The 27058-nt window shown below is 40.5% G+C and overlaps 1 protein-coding gene across 1 annotated transcript in view; it reads right to left on the reverse strand.

The window, feature by feature from the left end:
• SGCD (sarcoglycan delta) overlaps nucleotides 1-27058 on the reverse strand; it is a 131308-nt gene that overhangs the window by 63448 nt on the left and 40802 nt on the right. The window contains exon 2 of the mRNA XM_086470940.1: nucleotides 10410-10511. Within this exon, the coding sequence (XP_086327066.1) occupies nucleotides 10410-10511 (102 nt within the window). The remainder of the gene's footprint in view (nucleotides 1-10409; nucleotides 10512-27058) is intronic.

Consider the following 27058-nt stretch of genomic DNA (forward strand, 5'->3'; position numbering starts at 1 on the left):
ATCCAACAAAGTACCCTGCACTAAGATACCGTGCAAATCTTGGCATGCATTTACTCACCATTTTCATAAACAGACAGTGATTTATATCAAAGTTTATCACTGCTGCATTTGAAATAGACTTTAAATAAAACCTTCCCTCATAGTACATAAAGAAGGACTTTCCAAAGGCAGATGTGTCTCTATCCTTAGAAGTGATATTTCTAGGGGAAGCTGGATGGCGGCAGCCCTGTACAGTTGATGCTATCTGGGGAACCTCAGCAGTGAGAAGGCAAAAGCCAAGGATGCTTTAGCTCTACTCCTGTTCATGGAAAATTTAAGTTTGAAAGTGTGGAATCTCCTGTTATTTTATGTAAGGATGACGAATAAGGAAGAAATACTGTGAGGTGAAACACCTTGAATTTTCTTTCTGTTCCATAGGTTATTCCCTTTCAGAGAGAAATGAGGAGCAGGCTCCCTGCTAGTACTTCGCACAATCTGCCTCAGAAAATTTTAAGGCCAGACTGGAAGCAAACCTAAAAAGTTCACTGAACTCAGAATTACGGCAAATCAAGAGGAAATCAATGGGCATGTAACATTTTATACTGAAAACCTGAATTTAAAAACGAAAAAAAGAAACAACAAAAAAACAGGGCACCATGGAAACTGCTTTCCTTCACCCCCGCAAGAAGGCCAACTTTTTACTGCATCAGCTTTTATTTGAAAATACCTCCCAGCTCTATCACCACACTCCTTTACACTTGGGGTATGTGATCTACTAAAATGAGCATGCACATGGACACAGGACTCCTCACAGCAATCCTCAGCTGCTGCAGGAGCTAACGAGAAAGCCGCTTTGCTCACCCTCATCCCTATCTCCTGTCCCACTCTCTGTCTACCTATTGACAATGTAAAACCTTTTGGAGGAAACAGCACTGTCTGTCTCTGTGTTTGTACAGAGACTAGAAGGATGGATCCTGCTGGTAGCTTTCCTCTGCCACACACGTACAATATATGTAGAAATTATAGGGCATAATCCAGCAAAGTTCACAACGTATGCCCAGCTCTATGCATGCTAATAGCTGTACTGATGTCAATTACTTATAACTGTAAATTACGCACATAATTAAATATCTAGTTGGACTGAAGCCCAGATCAATGATTCACTGACAAGTCAGAATGTCTACCTCTGTGACTAGATTTATAGCCATTTTTATCACACATGTACAGTAGTGTCCTGCACTCCAACACTGTGCAACTAACACTGGTGTGGGACCGTCCCTTCCTGGAAGACACTGGCATACATGGAAGCAGATGGCCAGGCACAGCCTCAGACAGGCAGAGATCAAAAATAGAGATGTTCCAACCAGGAAGGTGTTAACAGCCAAAGAAATCTTATTTTTTCTTTCAAAAGCAGCAAGTCAGTTTTCCCAAGACCGACAATCAATTTGCCCTAAAAGAACAAGAGCAAATTTAGAGTTGTTCTTGGTTTCCCCTGCGTTCTTCTTTGTCCATAATCAAATCCAGCATCTGTCATTTAGAAACAGAACAATCAGAGAAACTCCTATTACTGGCATAGCAACTGCTAAATGAAACCTGGAAGGTCCGGCTTTCCTTTCCTGTTGCAAAACAAAACACACAAACTGATCTGTCTGTAAAACCAGTTGTATGCCTGCACTTCCTAATGATAGCACAGCTTGTCCTGTCAAATAATGCCCTATAAAATACGTAACTTTGCTGCCAAAATAGTTTCGATCAGCGGCAGAGTTGCAGAAGTGTTTGCTGTCCTATGGTAAGAAAACAGCTCTGCTCCTGAGGCTTCTTGGAAATATCAGAAAAATGTTCTTTTTCTTTATAATTGGATCTTCCTATTTGTCTTTTAGTGTTTCTTTTGTCTGTTTGTCTCTATCTTCCCTCCATCCATACTGTATAAAGTTTTATTCCTTTTTCATTTTTAGTGTTAAGAAGTTGTTTTTATATTTCAGCTTTTCCAAAGCGGCCAGAATCCTGGTTGTCAGCAGCATTGTCTAGACAGAGTAAATCCTTAAACTCAAGGCTTTTGCCCTTGAGAGAGAGCAATGCAGCACTACACGATCACACATGTTTTTCCTTGAGTAGTTTCAGATGCTTTGTAAGGCTTACTTCTTTCTGAGGCTACACCTTGTTAAGATGAAATTTGGATCAAATTTTGGACTGAGAATTCAAGGCTACTCTATGAATGCGTTCAATCCCACAGGCTGGTTCAGGTCAGCTGAAGTCAACTACCAGCAGAGCTTCTCTTTTAACAGTAATACCTGTCCGGCAATACAAGTCAGCCACAGAAATCCCATAATCAGTAGATGTGACTGATGTGTCCCACACTCGTGAATCCCCCAGTAAGCCCCCTGTGCTTTTTTTTTCTTAATATAAGTTTAAGCATAGAGAAATAAGGATGATGTACAGCTCCTGAAGGTTTAGAAGCCTGTAGGAACATTGAGAGGCCATAATAAAGAGCTAATTAGGAAAAATGATCTTTACAGCAGTTTCCCAGTTAATCATAGAGGTAGCATGCAAATTCAAGATGCCAAACCGAAGCTGAAATAACAGACACTAGAAAAGTGGTGCATGTCCAAGGAAGACAAGAAACTGCCTGCCAAACTCATTCAGCTCAGCCATTTTATTTTTTCTTTCAACTTTAAAATCAATAATTCCATATCTTGTCTTTTCCCTTTTGGGGGAATAAACTAAATCAAGTGTTTATTCTATTCTTTTAGTTTCTAGTGCCTGCACTCCTGTCTCAAGGCTCACGACAGTCGAAAACATGGTGTTAGCTGATTTGCAACATATCCATTGAAATACAGCCCCACCACAAAACTCAGCTTCACTGTCCTCTTCACAGCTGAAATCCAAGCAGTTTCTGGGATCATAGCAAAAATGCAATGCCAAAGCCTAGAGACCACAGAGCACCTAGCCTTAACCCAGCGGCTCACTTTGAGCTGCAATGCACATCACTTGTTTTATGACCACAGAGTCCAGCTGCAAATGTTTAAAACGAAGAAGAGATGGGAATCAGATCAGAACAGCAAAACAAACACATGGTCTGAACAGCTCCCCTCTCGTTACGCAGCCAGCTCAATCAGAGAGATTTCACGTGTCAAAGCAAAAAGGTTGGGAGATCGTTTGGGAAATTCTCCATCTCCTTCATGTTTAGCTTCGGAGCTGTTAACTAGTCCGCATCAAGTCCATGGCCCAAACTCCCTCCTTGGAAGGTGAAAAGCACTGACTATAAAGCGCTTCTTCAGCTTATGGGTTCAGATACTTCTGCAATGACCATATCAGGTTTTCTGGACACAAAATCGCCATTGATGTAAGGATAAAAAAGTACAAACATGCTATTCCCAGAGTTAGTTCAGAGGTGTGCCCATGATGAAAATATAGACAAAAGCTGAGGTAGGTAGCCCACTTGGCACAGCTGATTGACTTTAATAGGTGTTGATTACACTGCTCATATTGCATGAAATTAAAAAGCTTACAAATGTTATGAGCCATTACCCTTCCATTTAAGAGAGCTTATGACAAGTTAGCAACATTTAATGAAATCCTTTTCAAAATGCCATAGGCAACCTCCACGAGGTTTTGCTTTGAAATGGAACTTGTGGAGTTATTTCAAAAAGTTTGTTTACTTCAGAGCTTCCTCTCTTGCTCGTCTTTGGGACACTCTGATTTTGCAGTGCCCTGTTGTGCTCTCAGTGTGCAGCACATAACACTAGCTCATTAGACAAACAACGGGGAACAGACAAAGCGAGATTTAATTCTGATGTTATTAGAAGTACCCCTTCAGCCAGACTACAAAATTTCCTTCAAAATTCAAAGCTGAGAGACTTCTGACCAATTTTACTATGAAGGTAAAGGGAAATGTTTACATAGTCACTGTAAAATTTACTTAAACTTCAATCTTTTCAGCACACTGGAATATCACAGAGCCGTTAACTGCCCCCAAAGCGCTGGGGCAACCAAGGTTCAGTTTGAAGTAGGCTCTCTGGATTTTATTGCTTAAGAATGCATTTATTAAGAGGAAAGCATGTCAATTTTATAAATTCTGCTGGACACACACAGCCTACTGCCGTATGCGGACTCAGATCTGCTTTGGATGGCAATGGCAAAAATATGCATGCATCAGGTGAGGGTGCTTCTTCCAAAATGATGTTTTTTGCAACTTGCTTGGCTGCTTCTGTTTATTTTTGCTGTTTGTCCCACTGGCTGCCAGCTCTCCTCTCTGTTGATAGCTGTTGGGCAAGGAGGACTCAAACTGACCAAACTGAGAGAGACATTTATAGCAAAAGCACACTGGCACAGAAACTAAGAACAAGGTATCTGGAGTGGTGCCACAACGAATGCTTAACAAACCCTCTAGGGAGAATATGAGATGGCCAGGCGTAGGTGCAGGCTTTCTTTTGTTGGCTGTGCCATCACTAGCAACCTTGTTCTTTTTTTTAAATTATTAGGGCTTTTAAAAAATATTTTAACGTCTGCTGCCAAAAATCAACCAAGAAGCAGTAAGCTATGAAGATGCAGTTAGAGGAGGTATTGTGCTTCAGAAATCGACCTCGGATAGTGTCCGTTTTTTCTACCTGAAGCTACAGTGGCAGCTGAACTGCCTCAGAGGCAAATGCCAGGAGACCAACATCTCCATGAGCTGCCAGGAGCTCCTACAGGCTCGTTTGTATTATAATGTGTTAAAAAAAAAAAAAAAAAAAAAAGAAGAAGAAGATTCCTCTCTTCTTTAAAGAACCAGTCACTACGGGAATAGTTAAATGCTGGGAGGAGTAATGGGCAAAGAGGTGGTCGGAGTGTGCAGGGACTGCTAAGTGACAGCAGCACAGTGAGACAGACTTCATTTCCACTCAGTGATGGTTTCAGTGAGCATGCTGATATCCTTAAGCACTTTGCTAGACCAAATCATCAGGAACTAATTCAATATCCTTTTATTGCTCTATAAACTCTGACAAAGGAAGAAAAGGAATTATTCTGTCTCCTTCCTCAAAAAATAGCAGCCTTCTTTCATGTCATCTATCTGAGCCTTTACTGAAAGCTAGATTTCTACTACACAGTTTGAGCATCATACGAAGTTGCAATTATCTTGCCATTGCATTGCCTTTCTTCATGGGTGAATGTTGCCTTTTAATCCAAATTAGTATGTTATATTGTTTATAAATATGTATTTACGGCTATGAGGCAGGTATGCCCCATTATGTGCACTTGTCATTGTTTAATTCAAATACATGGTTTATTGTTTTTCAGTACGTATTTTTAGCTTTGAGGCAGGTGAACCTGCAGAGCGAGTAATACAAAAGAACACATCTATTACAGAACTGCTTCTATGCTTTAAAAGTGCACCACTCACCACTCTTCTTCCAGATCTGAACATAGAGAGACAAGTACATCAGCAAAATAATTATTTATCACTCTTAAAAGCTTCCTTTAAAATTTCTATCATTCAAATACTGGCTGGGGAAAATTTAAAGTACAGACAAGCATGTTTTACGCACTTGCTAGTCTAGCTTTTATGCTGATGAGAATTTACTAAACACCAGTAAAGGGAATAGCAGTTATCAGCCCTAGTTCACAACTGTGAATTTTTTAGGCCAAACAGATGCCCTTGCAGAATCACAGCCAAGTGTTAATGACAGGCCCAGTCCTTCTTCCACTGTAGACACTAGTTATTTCGTACAGCTTCAAATGAGCCCAGGTTTGCTCCAATGCTCTGAGCAAACATGCTGCTCTCAGTGAGACACTCATTGCCACAGCGAGCAAGATAGGGACCTCTAACATCACCCAAAGAAAGGAAAATAAAACAAAAGACAGTGTACTTTGCCTCAGGCTGTTTTCTTTGATGTATAGAATGATTCTTTTAAATTCTTTTTTCAGTTGATTAAAAATAATAGGAAGCAGACCTTCAACATGAAACCAGCTAAATATGCTAAGAGATCTCTTTTTAAAAGCACTTAAATCTCCTCAAAATCTGTTCAGTGAATTCTGCCATCACTTATACCTATGCAACAACAGAATACCTTGGAGCTCCCCCAGGTAGCAGAGGGCAGACAAGAAAGGGTGGTGCCCATGTTTAATCTGTGTTCCCAGACCCACCCATTAGTATGAGAGTCTGCAAGAGAGTTGAACGGGCAAGACTCCAGTCAAGAGGTTTATTCTGCAAAAAATCTTTGTTGAGCAAATCCATACTCTTGTCTTTTAAAGGATTCAGGGTAAGAAAATTTAAGCCCAGGTGTAAACATTTGCAAACTGACGTTTATTTTTTTCTATCTATGCACTTGAAACGAACATTGAAAGGGCAAAATCATCCTAATCCTCTCATGGCAATGTCTTTCTCTCCTTCCTAAAGCTGAGATTATCATCTCATCAGTTGCCACACAGCTCCTGAGAGAAGTAATTCACTTGATTTTCCTTTATAATCACAGCACAGGATTTTTCTGTTGTTGCTGGAATGGAAAATGCACACAGCCTGTTCTCTCTTGCCCCTTTTAAGTTGCTTACAGACATGGACATGGCAAGCTTCAAAACACCCCAACTGCACTAAGAAAGCTAAATCTGTGTTCGCTCTAAGTTTCAAGCAACCTGCTTGTTATCAGCTCTTCTCAACAAAGGCAGAAAAATCTCCAGTTTTAAATTTCTATTCAGTGAAGACTGAAGACCACAAAACTGTTGCCATTGCTTTCCAGCACACAAAATTAACAATTTGTGCTGCTGTGCGCAACTTTCAGTCAAAGTTCGTCTGATTTATAAGCAAGCAGATGGTTCACATGATAGTCCACAATAAATTACAACAGTTAGAAAGACAGTTACATTTTGAGAGTGACAGTGCAGCTGAGCTACAGATGGGTTTATAGATGACCCTTCCAGTTTTTAATAATTCCATAATTTATGTGCAAGTAAAGAAATGCGAGTATTCCTAATGCACCTTCTTGACTAAGTACAAATCACTTTTATTTACACAGGCAATACTTCATGGTCCAGTTAACTTCTTAATTAAAGGCAGCAAGATGCTCATGTTCCATGCAAGTGGCATGGAAAATACTGTTTAGTGTGCAATTTGTTCAGCTGGGAGTTTAAGATGCTCTGAACACTCCTGGAAAAGGGAAGGCATCTATCTCATTTCTTTAAAACAAGACTACGAGGGTGCAAACACTGCTACCACCAGTTACTATTCATTAATCTCTACATAAACTTCAGGCTCGTGCAATAACAAGGTTATGTTGTTTGCAAGCTCTGATGCTTAGAAATAGGCTCTTAACCCAAGAGGCCCTGCAAACCCATATTACTGAGCCAGGACTAGGATAGGGAAACAATAGGAACAGAGACCCTTGTTGTATGAATTGGGGGTTCACTCTTGAACGAGTGAGGCAAAAGGAAAGCAAACCTGGGGAGATGTCATTCCTGGGACAGAAGGCAGCTATGATGCAGAAAGAAACTGGCTGGAAGCAGCTTTAAGAAGCCAGTTCATGTCAGTAATTTTAACGGCCGCTTCTCCAGCGTGGGACCAAAGCATGTCGGTCCAGTCCTTCTGCTAACATTTCTGAAGAGACTCCCAGAAAGATGCCTTTGTTGGGTTGTCATCAATTGCATGCCACAGTACAACAGATTCAGTTCTTCTTGGTTGCAATGAGTTACCTTCCAAAAGGAGCACAGCTAAATGCAACTACTCTGTCCAGAAGGTGATGAAGGGAGCAGTACCTGCTAGAGCTCTTTAAGGCACAAATGACAGAAATTCAGAGGTTCCAACACAGCCGGTCTCTTGGGATGACATTTGAGGGCTTCTCCTCCTCTCTAAACCTTGGTCTTCCCTTCCTGCCAAATTAATTTGAACAAGAAATCTACTTTTAAGTGGAAATCCAAAATTACATTTAAACCAGAAGGCACAGCTCCTAGGCAAGCAAGTCTGTGTGTAATTTTAATTACCATCTTCCTGGGACTTAAGAGATGAAGCAAAGAAGAAGAGGCACCAGTGACAAATTCAGGCTTTCAAGAATTATCACAATTCATGTTTGGGAGATACTTCAGCAGGGATTACCCAGCTCTGCCCACAGCAAGGCAGTGTGGGGAGCAGCACTGCAAAGACATATGAGTGGGAAAACCACTCCATGGAGGTCATGGGACTGCAGCCACTCACACAAAAAAGCAACTCTTCCCCTGCCTTTTCCATGCATCACCAACACCCCTTCATCTACTACGACAGAATGATAGTTAAATTAAATTTGTTGTTTTGGGGTTTTATTTTTAAATGAAAGTCTTCTATAAATAACCAGTGTCTGAAAGTCTTTTGAGCTTCATATAAAACTATTATCTATTACTGTATACAACTCATAGGTTGTTTAATTAAACATGAAAAATATTGTATGTCAGCTTCTCTCTGGGATGCTCTTTACCATTATCTGTCATTATTGTTTCTGTTACACTTTGAATATTTAAAGCCACAACATGCACTTCTGAAAACCCAGAGATTACTATGGAATTAGTATGGATGTTCACATGTACTACCGAGAGTGGAGTTTGGCACTTTATTTTAGCAATATTCATCAAGTTCAGGAACTGCTAGTACGCTTCCCTCCAAGAAAATACTGAGTCACACTACTGTTCTTGAAAAAAATATAGCATTGATTATTTAATAATATTTTAAAATATTCTGTAACTATCATCCTTTGATTGACTGCAACCCTTTCATTTGCTTACAAGTGGCCAAATTCACACACAGCACAAAAAAGCAGAAGTTGATTGAAATCAATAGGATTGCCCCTGTTGCCCCCCAGCGCAATAATAATTCCAGAGTTATCGTAAGCAACCTGAAAGCTAGCATAGGCTACTCCAGTTTAACCCAACTGAGAAGTCAGAGAAACTATACGCATTGTTTATGTAACCCTATAGTTAATACAGTCACCAGGACTCATCTTCTGAAGCCAGTGGCATGCTCCAACTCACTAGGCTATAGATCAGACTTTCTGGCTTGCAGCTAGATCCTTCTCTGGCTAACAGCAACAATAATCCTGGAGAAGGGATAAAGCAAGGAACACACACTCAGGCCTTATCTTGTATTTCTTGTTCCTTGCGTTCATTAAACTGTCAATGGTGTGGAAATTAGTTTCATAACCTCAAGAAGGGGACACCTTTTGCCCCCCTGCCGTATTCTAATGTAGATCAATATGATAATATGAAAACTGTAAACTCCTCAGTAGCAAGAAGTGTTTCTCAGTCATCTTAGTAATCAAGTATTATTTCCAGCAATCTAACTAGAGAAAAAGAAATGTAAGTAGCAATTTGTCAGTCTATTTATCAAACCGAGTGCTGCACCTTTCCCACACATTTTACGTTACAAAGTGCATGACATGTAAGATTCTACAGTTCTGTTTTAGTTCAGAGATAAAAACATTTCTAGATATGAATGTTTTCTTATTAAGTTTTCTTCCTAAATGATTATGCTTTTCAAATTATTTCCTAGCCATCTAACAGAGGTTACAACCTTCAGTAACTAAATCGGATATTGGATTGGCTGTGTGTTGTTTTCACTATGCTACAAGTTCCAGTTTCTACAGGAGGACTGAAATGCTGAGATAAAGAGATGTTAACATTATTTAATTAGCTATCTGCCATTGTTATCAAAATGGAAGGTTGGTGTCTGACTCAAATTAACACTTTGAATCAGGAAACAAGACAGATGTCATCTTCTGAGAAGGATCCTGGAAACTCTCTATAATTGTTTCAGTTATTTTAAAGCTGCTCAGGACAAACAGGATTGCGTTAGAAGGAGCAAAAGTCACTGACAGTCAATGAGGTGCTGCTATGAAAATGCTATTTCAATCACACTTGTGTTCTTTCCCATTTTCAGTTGTTAACATCCATGCCACTTTTGTCAAGCAGTCTCTTCTAGCAGCATTGAATTTTAACTGCACATAATTTTAAAACACAACATGAAATAGGACTGAGCACATAATATGGGTTTATTGTGCCAGCTAACAACAGACCAGGCCATTGTACCAAGGCATCACATCTCTGCTCTCTGCAGGAAAGGAGTAGCTAGTTAAACGCAAGCTGCATTTCACAACTGCCTGCCATCCCTCTACCTCAGAAAGATTAGGTCTATCAGTTGAGGGTTGTTTATGATTCATCTCAAAAGAAAACAAAAAGACAATGTGAAACCTCAGAGGTCCTGGAAGCATTTTAACAGTGTCTTACACAAACTAAACCATGTATATCAACTTTGCAACTGTCCAGAGGATATAGTATCTGGATGAAGTCCTCAAAGGACACCCACTGTCTTACTCCCCAGATTACATTTCTATAGAATGGCCAAAGTAATTTATCCAATAACCATGTCACCTTGACACTTCATGGTTTCCTATTGTTAGGGCTACAGAAACATGCTTATTCTTTTCCCAACAACTTACTGGTCTTGACCGGATTTCTTTGGCGTAGAGAGGTTTCAAGAATTCTGAATCTCCTTCAAGCTTTAGACCCTTTTCTGTGATTCTCAGGTTCCCCATTCCATCCTGAAACACAGACAAAAAGAAACAACTCCATTAGTTGCAATTACTAAATTCACCAGGCTGCCAGTAGCTGATTTTTTTTTTTCCCTAGAGGATAACATGTAAAGCACTGGGAGGCACTAGACAATGCAATTACTCATGTTATCCTTTTAGCTCTGTTTCTGTGGGGGAAAAAACCCAGAACATTCAGAACAATCTGCAATGCCCCCCAGTAAACCATTTACACAGATGAAAGATGTTCTTTTAAGCTAGTTGTCTCTAATCAAAGAGACGCAGCAATGCTCTGTGTTAACAGGAAACTATTTACTGTAATATCCACCGGCTGACTGTATATTAATATACCTTCTCATTCATAGCAAATCCATATAAAGGCTATGTGATTAATTCTACTGAACTCCATATTGAGAATATGTGATTAACTCCACTGAACTGACAAAATAAGTTTTGGCTATGTAGGAGTATTGCAATATAATGGGGTAGGGAACTTGACCCCTGTTATTTGGTGGAATCTCTGCAAAACATGGACTCTTTGGTGGGATTTCTTTTGGTGGTTATCAGCCCTTAAAGCAACAAGATGTGGAAACCTGTTGATTAGTTTCAAGTCTTTCAGTCTTTCCTGCAATGTTGATATTGTTAAGATGTTACACAGCTTTATTTGCATATACATTCATGGAAGTATTTGCTCTCAGAGAATCAACAGGAATACCCTTCCAACAGACTGCTGTCCTGCCTTGGGCTAACCCCTGCCTTTTCTTTCCCATGATGATCAGCTCAGGATCAGAGCCCTCACTCTGCTTCTTGCACAGCCCAAGCACATCCCAGCAATCTGAACTTCTATATCCAAATGTTTGAGTCCCCCAAGTCATTCTCGTGCCCTTCAAACAACCATTGCAAAGTCCATTGGCCAGGCATTAAGTGACTGATGTAACATGCATTTCTGTCCTCTCCTCATCTGGATTTTAAGGTTGCAGCTATCAGTCCTCACCCTCTCCCCTGCCCTCCCAGGCTCCCCAGTTCCCACCCCTCCCTGTGCTTCCACAGCAAAAATCTTCTTGATAAATGGTGTGAAGTGTTGGCTGCAGACCTCCAGCAGATGACTGCAAATAGTCCCTTTTCTTTAGAAATTGTTTAGTTATGTGTGTCCAAGATGTAATGAAACATCTGACAAACCATAATAGCAAACAAAATACATGTCAAAACTTTGTACGATTTTTCTTACCGTTTTTATGCAATAAGACAGGTATATGGATACATTGGCACAGAGCAGAATTAGACTAAACTATATTTCATCTTTAACCTGTGAAAGTCATAACTTTTACTAAGATAAGGGAATTAGGATCATTTAGGCTATAATTGCTTAGAGAAGGGTGTGTGAAGAACCATAGTGTGGGCAGGGAATTGCACAGGTAAATGTATAATCAAAATCACATAAAATGCAAGATATTATTTCTAAGATTCAGAGTGATTGTCAAAGTGTACAAGGATTGAGGTAAGTTGGTTTTTTTTTCCTGAGAAAAAGATGCACTGAAGGGTATCTTTTACCATAAATTTGACCGCCATCACTAGGATTTGAGACTGACACTAGCAAAAGCTCTGGATCCACATGTATAAATCAAGATTGGGAAATGACCAAGAGCTGGATAGCCAAGAATTGCCATGACAATCCTTAAACATACTCCTTAAGGAATCTTTCAACCTGCTTATTTTCCCTCATTTCTCCAGGCTAGAGGAGCAGGAGGATGATGCTATATGATGCCTCAAGGCCTCCAAGATAAGACAGGACACAGCAATCACAAAACCTACAATATCTGGAGCTCTGCATGGGGAGCACATTGAAGTGAGGAACACACACATCAGCACATCCAGTCATGTTACAGTGAGAGAGATGTTGAAACCGAAGGTCATGACACATGCCACAGGATAGCAGGAATACTAATTTGGAGGAATTACTGCTCTATGTATATGGACATGCCATACTGACTCCAGGCATCTCATGCAATTTAGGGACTCATTGAGAGGGACTGGGCTGCCTCTATCTCAAGTGCTGTGAGACACGTCCTTAAACACTGAAGTCCAAATCAAAAGAGCCACCTCAGCACCTAACTCACAGCTGTTACAGAGATTTTAGAGGAAAAGGGTTCTTGGGTAGAAGCCCTAAGTAGATCAAGGGAAGACCAGGGAAGTCCAGAAAAACCACATATATCTGGGTATACATCTTGCATATTTTCTAATCCAGCTGCAAAAAATAGAACACATCTGTCTACTTCTTCTTCCTCCCATTGCATGTGCACCTCCAACACTGTCACTAAAAGTGAATAGCTAACCCAAATAGATTTGCATGAACTATTGCCAAAAGGCATGAATCTGGAGGGATAAAAATCAAAGGCATAGTATGGCTCAGCAGCGACACTGATCACTCGCCAGAGGTGCTCCCATTCTGAGAAGTATCGTTCCCAGGGCGTACCCTGCCAAGTAAAGATTGTTCTTGCCAAAGTGTGGTGTCTTATGAACAAAGGCAGGCTCAGGAGTGCTGGGCGATAAAATGACCGCTGTCATCTCATTTTGAAATGAAAGCTGTAAGCAAACTTTAAATAGACACACATGCCAAAAATACTATTGATTGTTGAAGGGAGCAGAATGAGAGATGGGTCATGAAGTGCCACAAGCTATATTCCTTGTCCTGGGTGTAAAATATTGGCTTATGATTTCTAGGTTGGTGGTGGCACAGAAGGCGTTCATTTATCTCAAGCAAAAGGATGAAGGAAAATTACTGAAATAGGATTATGCACCAAAGAGCTCAGATTAAATTTTGATAGTGGTATGGTCAGTGATTTGAATGAGTAGGAAGTATTACAGCTATCTGCAGACTCTCACATGTTTTGCACTGCTAAAAAAACTCTACAAATTTTTTCCCAAATTAGATATTTCAGTAAGGTTACAAGCCCTGATGGCTTTCACATTGCAGGGTCTTCTCTGGTTTCATTAAGAAAATTTGCAGGTCATGTGAGCTGGTATACACCACATAGAGCTGCAAGAATGACCACATCTGTGGATACGCAATCCTGCTCACTCCCAGCGCTCACTCCTGAGCTGACGCGGGCCAATACTTTACCAGCAAGATGGACCAATGGATAAAGGGACTTGCCAAGTCTCCACTGAAGGCATGGCAAACCAGAAATTTTGATGGCTCACAACTCTATTCTATCCTGAGTAGTGATACAGATCCAGCATTCCACTCTGCTCCTCTCTTGAGTGTTTCTCTTCCTTTCGCTCCTTCACCCTCTGTTTCCCATGTGTACCCCACAGGTTTTTTTATATATGAAAAACACACATATGGGACATTTAGCTCACAGCTAGCAGGTCCTATATATCCCCCAAGAGATATCAGGCCTGTGGGACAATGTACTACAACCAAAACTTCAAGAACACATTTGATTTACATGATACGAGAAGGCATACTCTCTAGGTTGGAGAAAAAGAGGCACTTCCCCGTGTTACTCCTTTTAACCTTTGATCCTTCTCAACCTCTGGCCCCCACTCATCTTTCTCTCCTCCTGCAGTTGCCAAAACTAACAAAAGTGCACCCACCAGACATTATCTCTTGACTTCCCTGGAGTTTGGGTAGGGATGCAATGCTTTGCACTGATTCTTACTGCAATTAAATCTCTGTTGCTCATGTTTCTCATGATTCAAGAGGACAGCTTTTTGTAGTGACAGTCTGGGTCAGCAGGTGAAAAAACAAGCAAAGGTTGTAATCTGAGTTTAAAGTTAATGAGTCTCCTGGCCTCTTATAGCACAATCATTATTAAATCACATGCATTTATAATTTCCCAATAGAAAAAAACCAAGCAGCTTGCAGAACTATATAGAGATCCCAAAATACATGTAAATTAGACAGAAAGTATTGTATGAAAGACTACTTCGCATGTTGGTTTGGATAAAGCATCTTTATCCTCTCTAAATTATATGGTTTAATAACAAACAAATGTCATACTATGCTACAGAGAATATATATGAAAGTTCCTATGAAATTTCATGGGCTGTGACCTATAAAATGTAGCAGAAAGCTGCCCAGAGTGACAGAGACCACAAGTTTTTATTAAATATTGTGTCTGTGATTGGTATATATCCTTATCTGCCACTCTATTGCTTGTGAATAAGGAAAAAAAAAAATGCAGTACTGATTATTTGTTACGCTGACATCTGACAATCTTTGTTTCTCCCCTTTTTATTAGTAGACTCCTCAGCAGAGAGTGAATGACTTTATCACGCAGGCGCAAGCCAGCTTTGTGGGAGCTGCCAGGAGTCAAGCTCCAAACAGGAGGCACAGAGTCAGGAACTTTCCATTACCACCTGCTTTGAATTATTTGGCTTTTTGGTAGGGCATGGTGAAAACTTTCACATCAATTTTATCATCTATGCCTCCTCTCTTTTTATGTAATGCCTTATAATGGGCAGGCATAAAAATTTATGTGCTATTGCTGACTGCTCTGTGTTGAAAGGGAACAGCACTGGTAAAAACCTGAATAACATAAATGTCATTTTGGTGATGCTGAATGAGAAAGGGTGTTTTTTTAGTAGCTTGATAAGCAGCTCAGTTTTACAACTAATTACAAATGACAGCATTAGTATTAGGGAAAGAGCCCAGCATTGCTGCTGTCTGATCACCAAGTCTTCTCTGTGCCTTTTGGTTAGCAATGTGGCTATACATGTAGGTAAAGCCTAGCTTTTTTGTTGTTTTCCTTTTTAACAGTTGTGGCTTGCTCTGATTTTTTTTGTTTTTAAATTGTATGGCTGGTAGCAGGGAGATTCAGTTAACAGAATAAGAAAAAACAGCCAATCTAACTAATAATTGCTGTGGTAAATACCTGGAAGTGTTATTAGCTGCACAAATCTGGACTGCTTACACGTAGGAATGGGTGTAATTTTCAGTGGTGTCTGCCGTCCATCAGCAGCTTTATTAGATCAGGCTGGGCTCACGCCACAGCTTAACCTAGTCGAGAACCAAGGCAGTGATTACGTGTATTCACTGTGGCCCTTCGTGCCAGGATGCTTTTTTCTTTACAATCAGTTCAGCCTCACGGTCCTCTTGCGCTTCCTCTGTTCTTCTCGCATTTCTCAACATACAGGCGACTTTGATGTTTATTGAGGTCTTTCTAAGGATTTTAGGGACACCAGTGATGGGGAACACAGAGAGCTCCATCTATCTGCTGGCCAACTGCACTGGTAGGTGTTTCCCCATGCTTTTCCCTGCACCCCCATCCCTTTTCAGTTTTCAGGAGAAAAAAACTCTTGGGAAGGTTTGTCTCTGCACGGCAGGTAAGCATTTACTTTTTTACTAGGAATAAACTGAAGTTATGTTTGGCAATGTCCTATGGGAGAGAATTATCTTTGGAGACCGCTCATGTCAGATGGCTGAAACACCTGATTATTGTTGCTTGTATTATTGATTGCTGTGCTCTGCATCGCTTCCAGGTATGTGAAAGTTATTACACAGCTCAATACATCCAAAGTTAGGGAAAAAAAATAGCAAATGCAAGTGACCTGTTTTTTTCTTCCCCTACTGAGAAGATTTCTGCGCTGTTCTTCTACCTCTGACTTCACATTAAATGTTTCCAGGTTCCACAGATTTAAGGAAGGTCTGTTCAGATACACATCGTTGCCAGTTCTTCACAGCCTCAAAACACCTACTTGCTCTAATAAGGTCTGCCCTCCCTCCTTCTCCTAATTTTCTTCACTTAATTTGTCATCTCAGTAAAGATTCCAGTATCCAGCTGTGGATTAGCAGAAATATTTTCATATGAAAGCCAGGAGAGCCTAAACCCCTACCAGCGGCACCAGCCCTATGAAGTTAAAGCTGGTTACACAGCATGGTGCAGAGCAAAATACACTGCAAGATAAGGAGACAATGTGTGACAGCTTCTTTCTCTCTGACATAAGACCTTGTTCTGAGACCTCACGTATGGACACAGGTTTGTGTGGACAGTAGAGAAAAACAGGCCAACGTAGTGTTACATAGCATAGATGTTCATATCCCTGTATGCACAGATACATGCTTATTCTTTGAATTGCACTGAGGTCTCATGTCTGCAACTGGCATTTGTCTCCCTCTTCTGCCTCCTTATTGACCTCGGATATCTTTGTCAGATGTCTTACTGGTAGTGTTTTCATTTAAAGGCGATAGGCACAGCGTAGGATAGCTGTGCTGAGACATTGGTGGATGAAGGAAGGTGACCCCAAGCACCTTGCATCACTGTGAAGCAGTGTATATGCCCTCTCCAGGGAAGGATGAAGACACAGATGAAGCACAGCTGAAATCTTTGCAGCTAACTGCTGCACTAAAACAACATTATAAATTGCAAGACTAGCAAGCAGCTAACTTGCTGCTCCCTCCAGAAGGCTCCATCCAGAAGCTCGTGACAGTCTGTGAGAAGACACCTCTATATAATCTCCGGCACTGCAGTAATCAGTCACAGGGAGACACAGAATTGAATGAGCAAAGACCAGCTGTGGGAGTCACCCACTGGAAAATGACCTTTAGAAGCTGCTGTTAAAGTTGTATGAGCTGTGTAGGCAGTTTTAGTTCCTTCCACAGGTGTGAAGTCCTTTGTGATAGTTACAAGAAAGTCAGGTGGCTGCTAACTTACAAAGGAATTATGTGCAAGTGGAGGAAATTGCCTGCAGACTGTTATAGTTAATGTAAAATTCAGCCCAAACCAAACCTATGTGAAGCTCATAGCCCTTCTTCTCCAATCAGAACTCCTGTTTTTGTGAGTTTCTCTACAGGACTGCAGAAAAACAGGCAGAAGATGAGAAGAGGGGACACAACGAGGAGAACACAAGAACCGAGAGAACATCTCACAGTTATGGCAATGAGTTGTGATGCAGAAAAAACTTGACTTCATTTCCATCAGACTCACATGCCATGATGGCATTAGGGACACCTTCCACGTGCACATTCCCATAGCACCTTTCCCCTCTATCTGTTCCTTCCACGCTGAGTGCTCACCAGAGCCAATGCCATTTATTATGAAGATCACTCAAAAAGCCCTATGAAGCTGTCATTGAAGGCAAAAGAAACTTATGCATTGGCTTTAGTGGAAGTTAAGGAGAAAAGTCTTGAGAAGCAGGAAGAACAGGATCAAATGTGTTTTTCCAATTACTGTTTCAAATGAGCTACAACTGACCAGAGCAACTAAATCCCATCCCTTGAAACAATTCCAAACTAGCGTTGGAATAAATTTCTAAGCAAATTGTTCAGCCAGAGCTTGAAGAAAGCTCAAGTCTGGATTTACTGCATATTGCTGGAACTACTTTGGGCAGGAGGTATTTCTTTTCAAAGAAAACTGCTAGTGAGTTTACTCAAAGTATGATCATGTGTGGCACAACAAAACCAGGATTTCTATGAAATAAGCCGTCCCATTTGAGAGTACGTTTTTGCAGGGAAAAAAATTAGCAGACCTTTTAGGGAAATGATTATGAATCCCAACATTGTTACTACAACACAACCATCATATGCAGAATTCCTCTCTAGGGTAATAATTTCCCTTTCCATTTGTAAAGCAGGGAAGAGATCGAAATTTGCCTTTCATGCCTCCCAACTCCCTGTTACGGAGCACTTTGGCACTGAAGCCAAATTATAAAATGAACCATGTTCTCTTGAATGTTTTTCTGCTATTTTGCTCCAACACAAATAGTAAGGCTTCATATCTTATCAACATATACTCCAAATGTGTCGCTCGAATTCTCCATCTTTTTTAGTCTAGCTCATTACCATAATTATGCTAACTAGAAGGGAAAAGTCCCATCCTGCAGAAATTTGTGTGCACTCAGAAGTGGAAAAAAAGATTCATATACTCGTAGGAACAAGTACTCTTAATAATGCAGCCATTTAATAATAAAATCAGCACATAAATCCACTGTACAGTTCAAGGAGTTTCAGAAACAGGTTTTTTATAAATTATGGTATAATACTCCTGAATTATGAGGGTCTGTCAATCACCGAATGAAAGAAAGAATAAACACTTCTTTTTTTTTTAACTACAAAGATCTTGGACAAAACATCCTTTATGGCATCGCTCCCTGAAGTTACACCAAGGCTGAATCGGACTCACTCATCCTTACAATGTTGGAAGAAGTTTCAGGAAGAAGAAGGATTTTTTTTCTTTCTCTATCTTAGTGAATACCTTTTGTGTTCTGCACTTACACTCTGAAGTAAGATTTTTCTAACTAATCCAGTATTTAGGAATTCCCCCCAACCAGCATCGAAGCTGGCAGATTAAGACCTGGCAGTGTGAAAAGGAAAGTACCAGGTCTCATGCAGCTTTTCTGAAGGTGAGCTCTTGAAAACGGGGCCAATTATTGGGTCAATTTTGTCTGATGCGAATGTGCCAGAACAAATCAGGGGCACTAATTAGAGCATAATACCGGGTCTGTTCAAAGAAATAAGGCTCACACAAACACACTGTGGTTTCAAGTCCCTGTTCAAGATCTACACTAACACTGAAGATACCAGAAATACAAGCACAGGTGGAGAGACACCCAGCAGGGCTGTGGCCACTTTCACAAGTCCCATCTATAGGGCACGTTTGAGGATCCCATCTCAGCAGACTGATTTTCAGGCTATGGGGAAACTCGGAGGAGGTGCCTGTTGCACTGACCTTCTCAAAACCCACCGCACCTGCATTATATACTCGCTGCTATGGCAACATCAGCCTCCGAAGGTAGGATAATCACGATGCGAATCCGTATTTTGAGTTGCTTCATTTACTCTCCTCCACTATTATCTCTTCTATTTCCAAAAGCCAGGAGAAAACAGGGTGGATGGGGAGGAATATTTTCAATGCACCTCAATTAATCACTTCTGAGCCTGGATTCAGCTAGTATTAGGTATTTAACTGATGAGTCGATATTTGGAAGATAATCACCCTGTGCTACCAGTGCACTCAAGGGAGAGAAAATGGCAACGGAGTCCACCTAGCACCCATATCACTCCCTGGATGTGCTTCTTCCCAGCTGCTGTGGATCTCCTCCAAGGCAACTTAGGCATCTTTTCTGGATGCCTATAAACAACTGGAATAAACCTAGACCTCACTAGTGTGCAACAGGATTCAAAGAGAAAATAAATAAGTTTCCAGGCCAAACAATAAACAGATACAATGAAATAAAACATACTTCAAAAATGTGATTCCAACTATACCAATGTAGAGTGGCTTCAGGGATTATAGTAATGATTTCTTTCTTTTTTTTTTTTTTTTTTAATCAAGACTCATACTTTCAATAAGAGATAGGAGATTGGGCACATTCAATTTATTATCACAGGTAGGTAAAAAGAAATTTGCTTTAAAATAAAATTCTCTGTGTTAAGAGGAATCCATAGTCCCCTTGTTAAGAAGCTGCCCTCATGGCTAAGGAACCACCACAGAATTTTTATGGCTGTATTTGACACAAAAATATATGAATTTGCTCTTCCACTATCAGAATATATTGAAAAATAATTTAAACTGTCTTCCAGGCTTATCTACAGTGTGTATATGACATTGTTGTTAGCAAGGGAGACTCTGGGGACAGCAAAGAAATGAGAGAACTGAAAGCACTGCTCCCAAAGAGGCTGAAATAAGTATATTGCTTCTATTGTTTTTTGAACAATTGCCAGCAAATAATTATTCATAGAGGAAAATATATGGGTATGTTTAGGGTCCCTCGCCACTGCCAACGGTGGGCGATGAATGAGATCGGATCTGTGGACTGCATCTACTGATTTCAAACAGCTCAGCTTTACGCCCACCTGGCATCTGGCCCTGGAGCAAAGAAGTAGGAAATGGAGGGCTTTTGCAAAACGCCTGCGGCTGTTAGGCTGCAGTGGCAGTCGTGGAGGCAGAGTGGGCAGGGTGCTGCAGCAGGCCATGGCATGTGGAGGAAACCTCAGCACACACTCACCCTGCCTTGTTGGGTGGGATGGATGCACAGCCAAAAGCAACCAAGCCCCCACGACTTCCCCTCACGCTTTGTGACAGCTGCGACTACAACTCTGAATTGTCCGCATTTGAAAGGTGTTAAAATTAACCTGTTGTTTCTTAGGAGCAGGATATATATAGATTTTTAGCTGCAGTGCTATGGCACGACAAGGTGCTGGAGAGAAACCTTGGGAGCTCTTCCTTCAAAGCAGCTTTCTATTGTGACTGTCAGTGGATGCCTTCGTGCCTCAGTTTCCCCTAAGAGGGTGTTGGTGTGTGCGAGCATGCACGCAGTATAGCATGTGCCATGTACAGATGTGAGAGCACGTATGAGGTGTGTTAGAGGGCTGTATGTTGGTTCTGATGCTAAATAATTTGGGGCTGGGAGTCTGGGAAGGAGTAAGCAATGACAAATAATGAAACTGCTGCTTATCCTGTGGTCCCTGTAGCAACTTTCAAATGCCAACAATTCAGAGTTCAGATACTCTCTCTTCTCCCTGTGGTTTGCATTCCTCTGCCTCCTTGCCAGAAGATGCATTATGCTTAATGCCCCCTGTTGTCTTCACAACTTTTTAGTGCATACTCAAAACTGTTTACTAGAATAAAAATAATGATCATTACACAGCAGGGGAACTAGGAGCTTTCTAGTCATCAACCCAAGTCCAAAAGCATCCTGCAAGACAGCACTTCCTGATATAATTTCCAAAATTATCATCATGGTATTTTAAAATTCTTGAGCTGTGAAGGAATTGGAAAACATTGAGATAATTTTTCTACTGTTTACTTTTTGAAGAAAATAAAGGCAAAATGGCATTTTTTCATCTATCCAGAACTCATGCATGTGGTAGTTTTAATTTCAAATTATTTATTGAGTGGGTACTTATTGAGTCATAGGGGACTTCTGCCAGATGCCAAGATATTCTCTTGGAAGTCAGGAGTACAATATTATGTGCATGAAAATCAGGCGGTTGTGTGAAACAGTCAAGAATCACATGCAAAAATATACAACTGGCATCAGCAAACTACAACAGAGCATGACACAGCACCTTTTTTAAAATACTTTTTTAAACAGAGAGTCTTAAAGTCACAGGAAAGTGATTTCTCCTACTGTGCTTTGGCCTTTAGAGAACATAGCTCTCTCTGTCACTTTATTACAGAAATATGCCTTATTTGGGGATATTAGCATTTCTCCCTTCTTCCGCTCCTTTTTTAAACATGACACCAGCAGGAACAAATTAAAGTAACTCACAATCTGCATACTTATTTACGTATCCATTGTGTGTAACCTCACTTCAGCTTTTAAATTTTTTTTCATTAGCACCAAGATCATCTAACTAATAAAATCTTTCAAAATAAATACTAAGCATCTCAGATCTGGATTTCACTTATCATGGAACACCTCTGAACATTATGCCAGGCTATGTGTGTTTCGGACATGATCAGCTCCTGGGCACACTTTTGCAGCAACACCAGCACGAATAAGCAGCAATGCCCACTCTCTCCAACCTGTCAGAAGGAACAAGGGCGAGCAGAGCGTGTGATGCTGGCAATTTGAACGTGTTATATTCTCCACTAAGTGTCTGCAAGGTTTGGCAGAAGCCCCTGGTTATGCTCCCTAAGAACTTTTCAAAGAAAATAAATGAACAAGTGGCAGGAGGAGGACACAGCCCTCGCCGGGAGCAGCTGCCTAGTCCCATGGTGCAGCCCTGACCGGTGCCTAGCATGCTTGCATGGAGATCGCAGCACGCGGGGAGACAGTAGACAGGATCAAGCTACGCTAAAATAATGTTAAAAGAATGAACTCAGTGAAATACTGCTGGTTGGGAGCGCACTGGTATGCTCTTCCATGCGGCCATTCACAGGCAGAGTTGGGCTGGCTCTGAGGCAGCAAGAGGCGATTCAGCTCTCCATCATGGTCCCGACAGGGCTCTGAGGGCAGCCGAGAATTTTCTTACAACTTTTTGGCCATTTTGGCAGCCTGTGCTTGTTACTGCATGGATAAGAGTTTCCTTTCTGAAAGAAGAACCACTGGGGGATAATGACACATAATCGCTAACCACTGCACTTGGTTAGGGACCAAAAATGCTCGAGAAGGAACTTTTATCCCTTAAAAGAACGCAAAGCATAGACTAAAAAATGCCTAGGCCAAAATTTGTATTTCCTTTTGGCTGAGTATCCAGAGCCTGTCTTCAGACTGCCTGAAGCCACGAGACTTTGTTCCGCCTCTGCTCTGTGGCTGCACGTCAGCATCTTTGCCTGGGACATGGCTGTGACAACGGGGTAGGAACTGTGCATCACTGTTACCTCTTCCCCTTCCCATCCACCTAAATCCTAAACAAGATTTCTCTCTCTTGTTTTGGCTTTCATCACTGACCTACTTGACAACTTTAGTGAATTTAATCTCAAAACGCTCGGGGATATAGGGCAAAAAATATTTTTCCCAGGCTACAGATAAAGAATGTAGTTTCAGGGAGCTTAAATGGCTCAACGGGACATTTTGGTGACCGGAGGAAATTTAGAACCTTATGATAAATTTGGGATATTAATGTAAGAATAAAGTCACACTGCTAGAAGCAATATCTTATTGACAAAACTGCTAGAAAGTTGCAAAGGTAATAAACAAGGAATTGAGATGGATTACTGGCGATATGCTTTTGAATGTATTACTCAATGCCAGCTGTCAGATACCTTGTGAAGTCCTTACATATTTGGGTAAAACACCGCACCTATAAGTATCTTTCTCGAATGGGATTATTAATGAAAGTAACTATGTTAATTATGGTCAGTAGCTTGTTATTGAGGAAGAGGTACTAATGCAAGTGTTACAGTTCATTATTCTACTTGGTTATTCCAAGGCTGTCTTTGCTGACACTGTAAGAAGTGTATAGTTTATAGCTATAGCTATGGCTACATATCATGGCTATTTTCTCACTCAAGGTTTCTGAAAAAAAAAAATAATTTTTTTTTCCTTTCAGTTATTGGTGGGACCTTAAAGTCTTTAGCAGTCTCGGCAATCACTGCAATGCACTGCGTATTTCTGGGAAATCCTTGAAAGTATCTAAAATTTCTAACATGGGGAATGGGACCAGCTCACCAGTATACACTCCTATGGGATGTTTGCCTCTTAATCAAGCAATTTCTAAATTGTGAAATGTCTAACAAAAATGTCTTATTTTAACTAGCGTTCCAAGTGTTTGTAGGCTGTAGGAGACGTTCCTTAGAAAGCCATGTTTATTCCTCAAATGCTTAAAGATTATGTCATAATGTTTATTTCCAACATTTGTTACCAAATGCAAGCAGCAAATGCTGCAGAACAAATGTTGCAAGACTTTGACAGGAGTCCTAGAATTTGTTAAAATACAAGACATTGCCTGAGTACATGGTTTTTCTATTAAATGAAAAACTATTTAAGTATTTGCTAGTGGTCAACAATATCCTTTCCAAAATAAAAAAGAGAAAACCACACAGTTCTTAAAAAGTGGCAGTGAAGAAGCCTTTGTAACTTCAAAGACCTTATTTAAGACTAAGCTTGAAAAGATCTGTTTGGGAGCTGAAAATCCTTTGTATGTAACTAAAGGATAGTTTGAGTTATTTTGGGCACTATTTTAATTTCTGTGAAATGATGAAAGAACTAAAGGAATATCTCAAAAGGCAGACTCAACTGAAGGAAAACAAACGTTAAATCAGGAATTATATAGACACAGGGAGTATTTCTGCTACTTAAAAAAATAAACAGAAAGAAAATTGGGATTCAGCTGCAAACTCATTAACAACCTGTATTTTCAAAGCTTACTGATGTTCAAGGGCCAATATTTAATAGAAATACTGAAATTTACAGTAAAGCTATGGAAAGCCAAAAATAAAATCTCTCTGACTCAAACCCATCCCTGATTCAGCATTTCTCTGATCTTGTTTTGTCTCAGCTTGGTCATCTCTTCCTACTCCTTGGCAGCTCTACACTGCTTCTACAATACAGTTTTGTCACTTACACATCTGTTATGAAGTTGTGCAATGAGTTTGCTGAAGTCCTGCTAAAGGTTTGTATTTTTTCCCCCCCCTTCTCAATCACTATCATGGGGGAAGAAAATCTTATGTAAGTTAAGATAATAATAGCTTCATTTGTTAAACATCAGACTAAGTATTTCTGGAGACACGATGGAAAGTAACATCAGTAAATAGAGAAAATAGCAGGGGAGAAAATTTTTAATAGTCATTAATTTGTCTCTTTCAAGACAGCTCCCTGAACGACATGCAGGTAACTGAAATGAAACACACTAACTGTGTTTGCAAAATTTAGTTCAGAGCCTTCACCTTTGCCCACTTGAAACAGTTTAAAATACCAAGGGTGCGCCAAAGAGGACCCAAGTCACCTTCAACAAAACTCTTTGTCACCTATGAACTGCTTTGTTTACTGTGACATGACAGACGACCCTCTGCTAATAGATTTTTTCCCCCACCATAATTCATGGCTCAAGATGATCAGAGTCGAAACCTCTTTTGGCTGGAATTGGCCACAGAAGCTCTGCAGAAGTATTGGATGGTGTGAGCCCAAGCTGGTGCTCTCATGGATGACAGGCACGCCTGCCCCATGGCCCCACAAGGATCTCAGGCTCTCCAGGATGAATTTGGAGGACACATGCCAAGGGCCTGGGCAAAGCGTGTTGGAAGGAGGGATGGGACTGGGTGACGGGTGGGAAGGGTGGCACTGCTGCTCCAACCTGTGCACTGAGCTCAACAGTGGTCAGCACGCATTTTTCTCCAGACCTCACCTGCAGACCACGTGGGCACCTTGCCAGCCCTTGCCGAAGGAGGGCGCTCCTCCAGATCCAACATGGGTGTGCCTGCGTGACACTGCCCAGTGCCCCACAGAGATACGTGAGGCGCAGGAGTTGGCAGAGGCAGCACTAAAACTCCATTAGAGCAACACTCCACTGAGCTCTAAATAAGTGACCTTGTGGCTCCCTACACAAAACTGCATCATACAGTACAAATTTACCCATATGAGCCTTCAGCTATTTCATTTCCCGCAGGTCTCTTGTCATCGTTTCATTACATGCTGTCCTTTTCCAGTGAAACTACATTTTACTTAAAAAGGGCTATGAAGAATAAATGCAGCCGTAGCTGAACAAACAAGTCAGGTCTGTGGGTGTACCAGACTTTTAGAGAAATCTTGCAGCAGTTTCTCATCCACACTGAATGAACTGAACTCCACTTTGCTATATCGTTAAAAGTAATTGCTTGGACTGCATAGCAACTAATTTTTAATGATTCCTTTTTCTGCTGAATTGTATGCTGTTTTCTTTCTAAAGAATTTCTTATTTGTTAGATGAAGGTAGAGATTCCTAAATCACTGAAAAACACAATTTTGTTTACTTAACTTTTGGATAATACAAACATTGTAAGTTACTTATACATTTGCTTTTTAAATTCTCCTCTGGCTATTGACTTTGTACATTATTAGTGTCTTGTTAAGCTCGCTATAAATCTTTCACCAGGAGTCACTTAAATCTGTAAGCTGTCCGTGTTTTGGCTCCTAGCTGTATTTGGGACTGTGTTCAAATATTTGTGTTCTCCAAGTTCCAAGAAACATCTTATCTTTCCCTATAATCACTCAAGGAATTTTGGCATAAAACTGTCTTTTATTTTCTGAACAAACAGAAAACATTTGATAATCAGGTTCTTTTTCAGCTGACAAATGCGGACCCTGACTCACTGGTTAATGGCTGCATGTGTCCAAGTATTCACCTCTGCAACAAGCTGACACCATGCAAAAGGGGAGCGTGTGCATGGTGTTGCTGAAATGGGCTTTCTCCTCTGTATTGGCTGAAATTTTGATGACAGCCAGTCTCCACATTAGTTCAATCAGTTCACTAATGTAACATGAATTCCACTTCATAGACTTCAAACTCCTGTTTATTGCTCACATTGTTTTAAAGACCCGTAGTTAACAAAAGCTTTTGCCATGGTTAATAGCAGTAATATCTTTAATTGCCTCAGCCACGAAACATCAACAGCTGTCCTAGGATTATCTACCAGTGTCTTTTGGTTGGAATGGGAGTAGCGATGAATGCCTATTAATTCAAGTTAATTAACGGCCATATATATTCTAGTGTGGACATTCAGTAGATGCTTTTTCAGCAAAACAAACGGATGTATGCTTAATTGTGGTTCATTCTGGGCTGATCCATTAACCATTGTGTGTCTTCCCAAGAAGGCAAGTTCATTAACTGAAGTTAATTGCTATTCAATTACCTTGAGTTATAGTATGTCCCTAAACACTAGTGCAGACAGACCCCCTAGAGATTTCGTGTACTTCAACCGTTAATTAAGCCATACCAAGCCATATCTTGTACTGCTGGTAACCGATTACATCTAGTTTTAAAATAATAACTTCACAGTTATGCTTAAATTTTTTCCTATTAGAATTTTTTCCAATCTCCTATATAGGCAATTGGAGTGAGTGATAATGTTTCTTCCTTGCAATAGAACACACTTGCATTAATATTATTATTACTACACTTGGCCAAAGATATTCCCTGTCATAATTTTTTTATATATCCCATTTGTTTAGATGCAAAGAAAAGCATATATTTG

Source organism: Leptosomus discolor, chromosome 10 (assembly GCF_034619465.1).
Source record: "Leptosomus discolor isolate bLepDis1 chromosome 10, bLepDis1.hap2, whole genome shotgun sequence".
NCBI classification, from domain to species: Eukaryota; Metazoa; Chordata; class Aves; order Leptosomiformes; family Leptosomidae; genus Leptosomus; species Leptosomus discolor.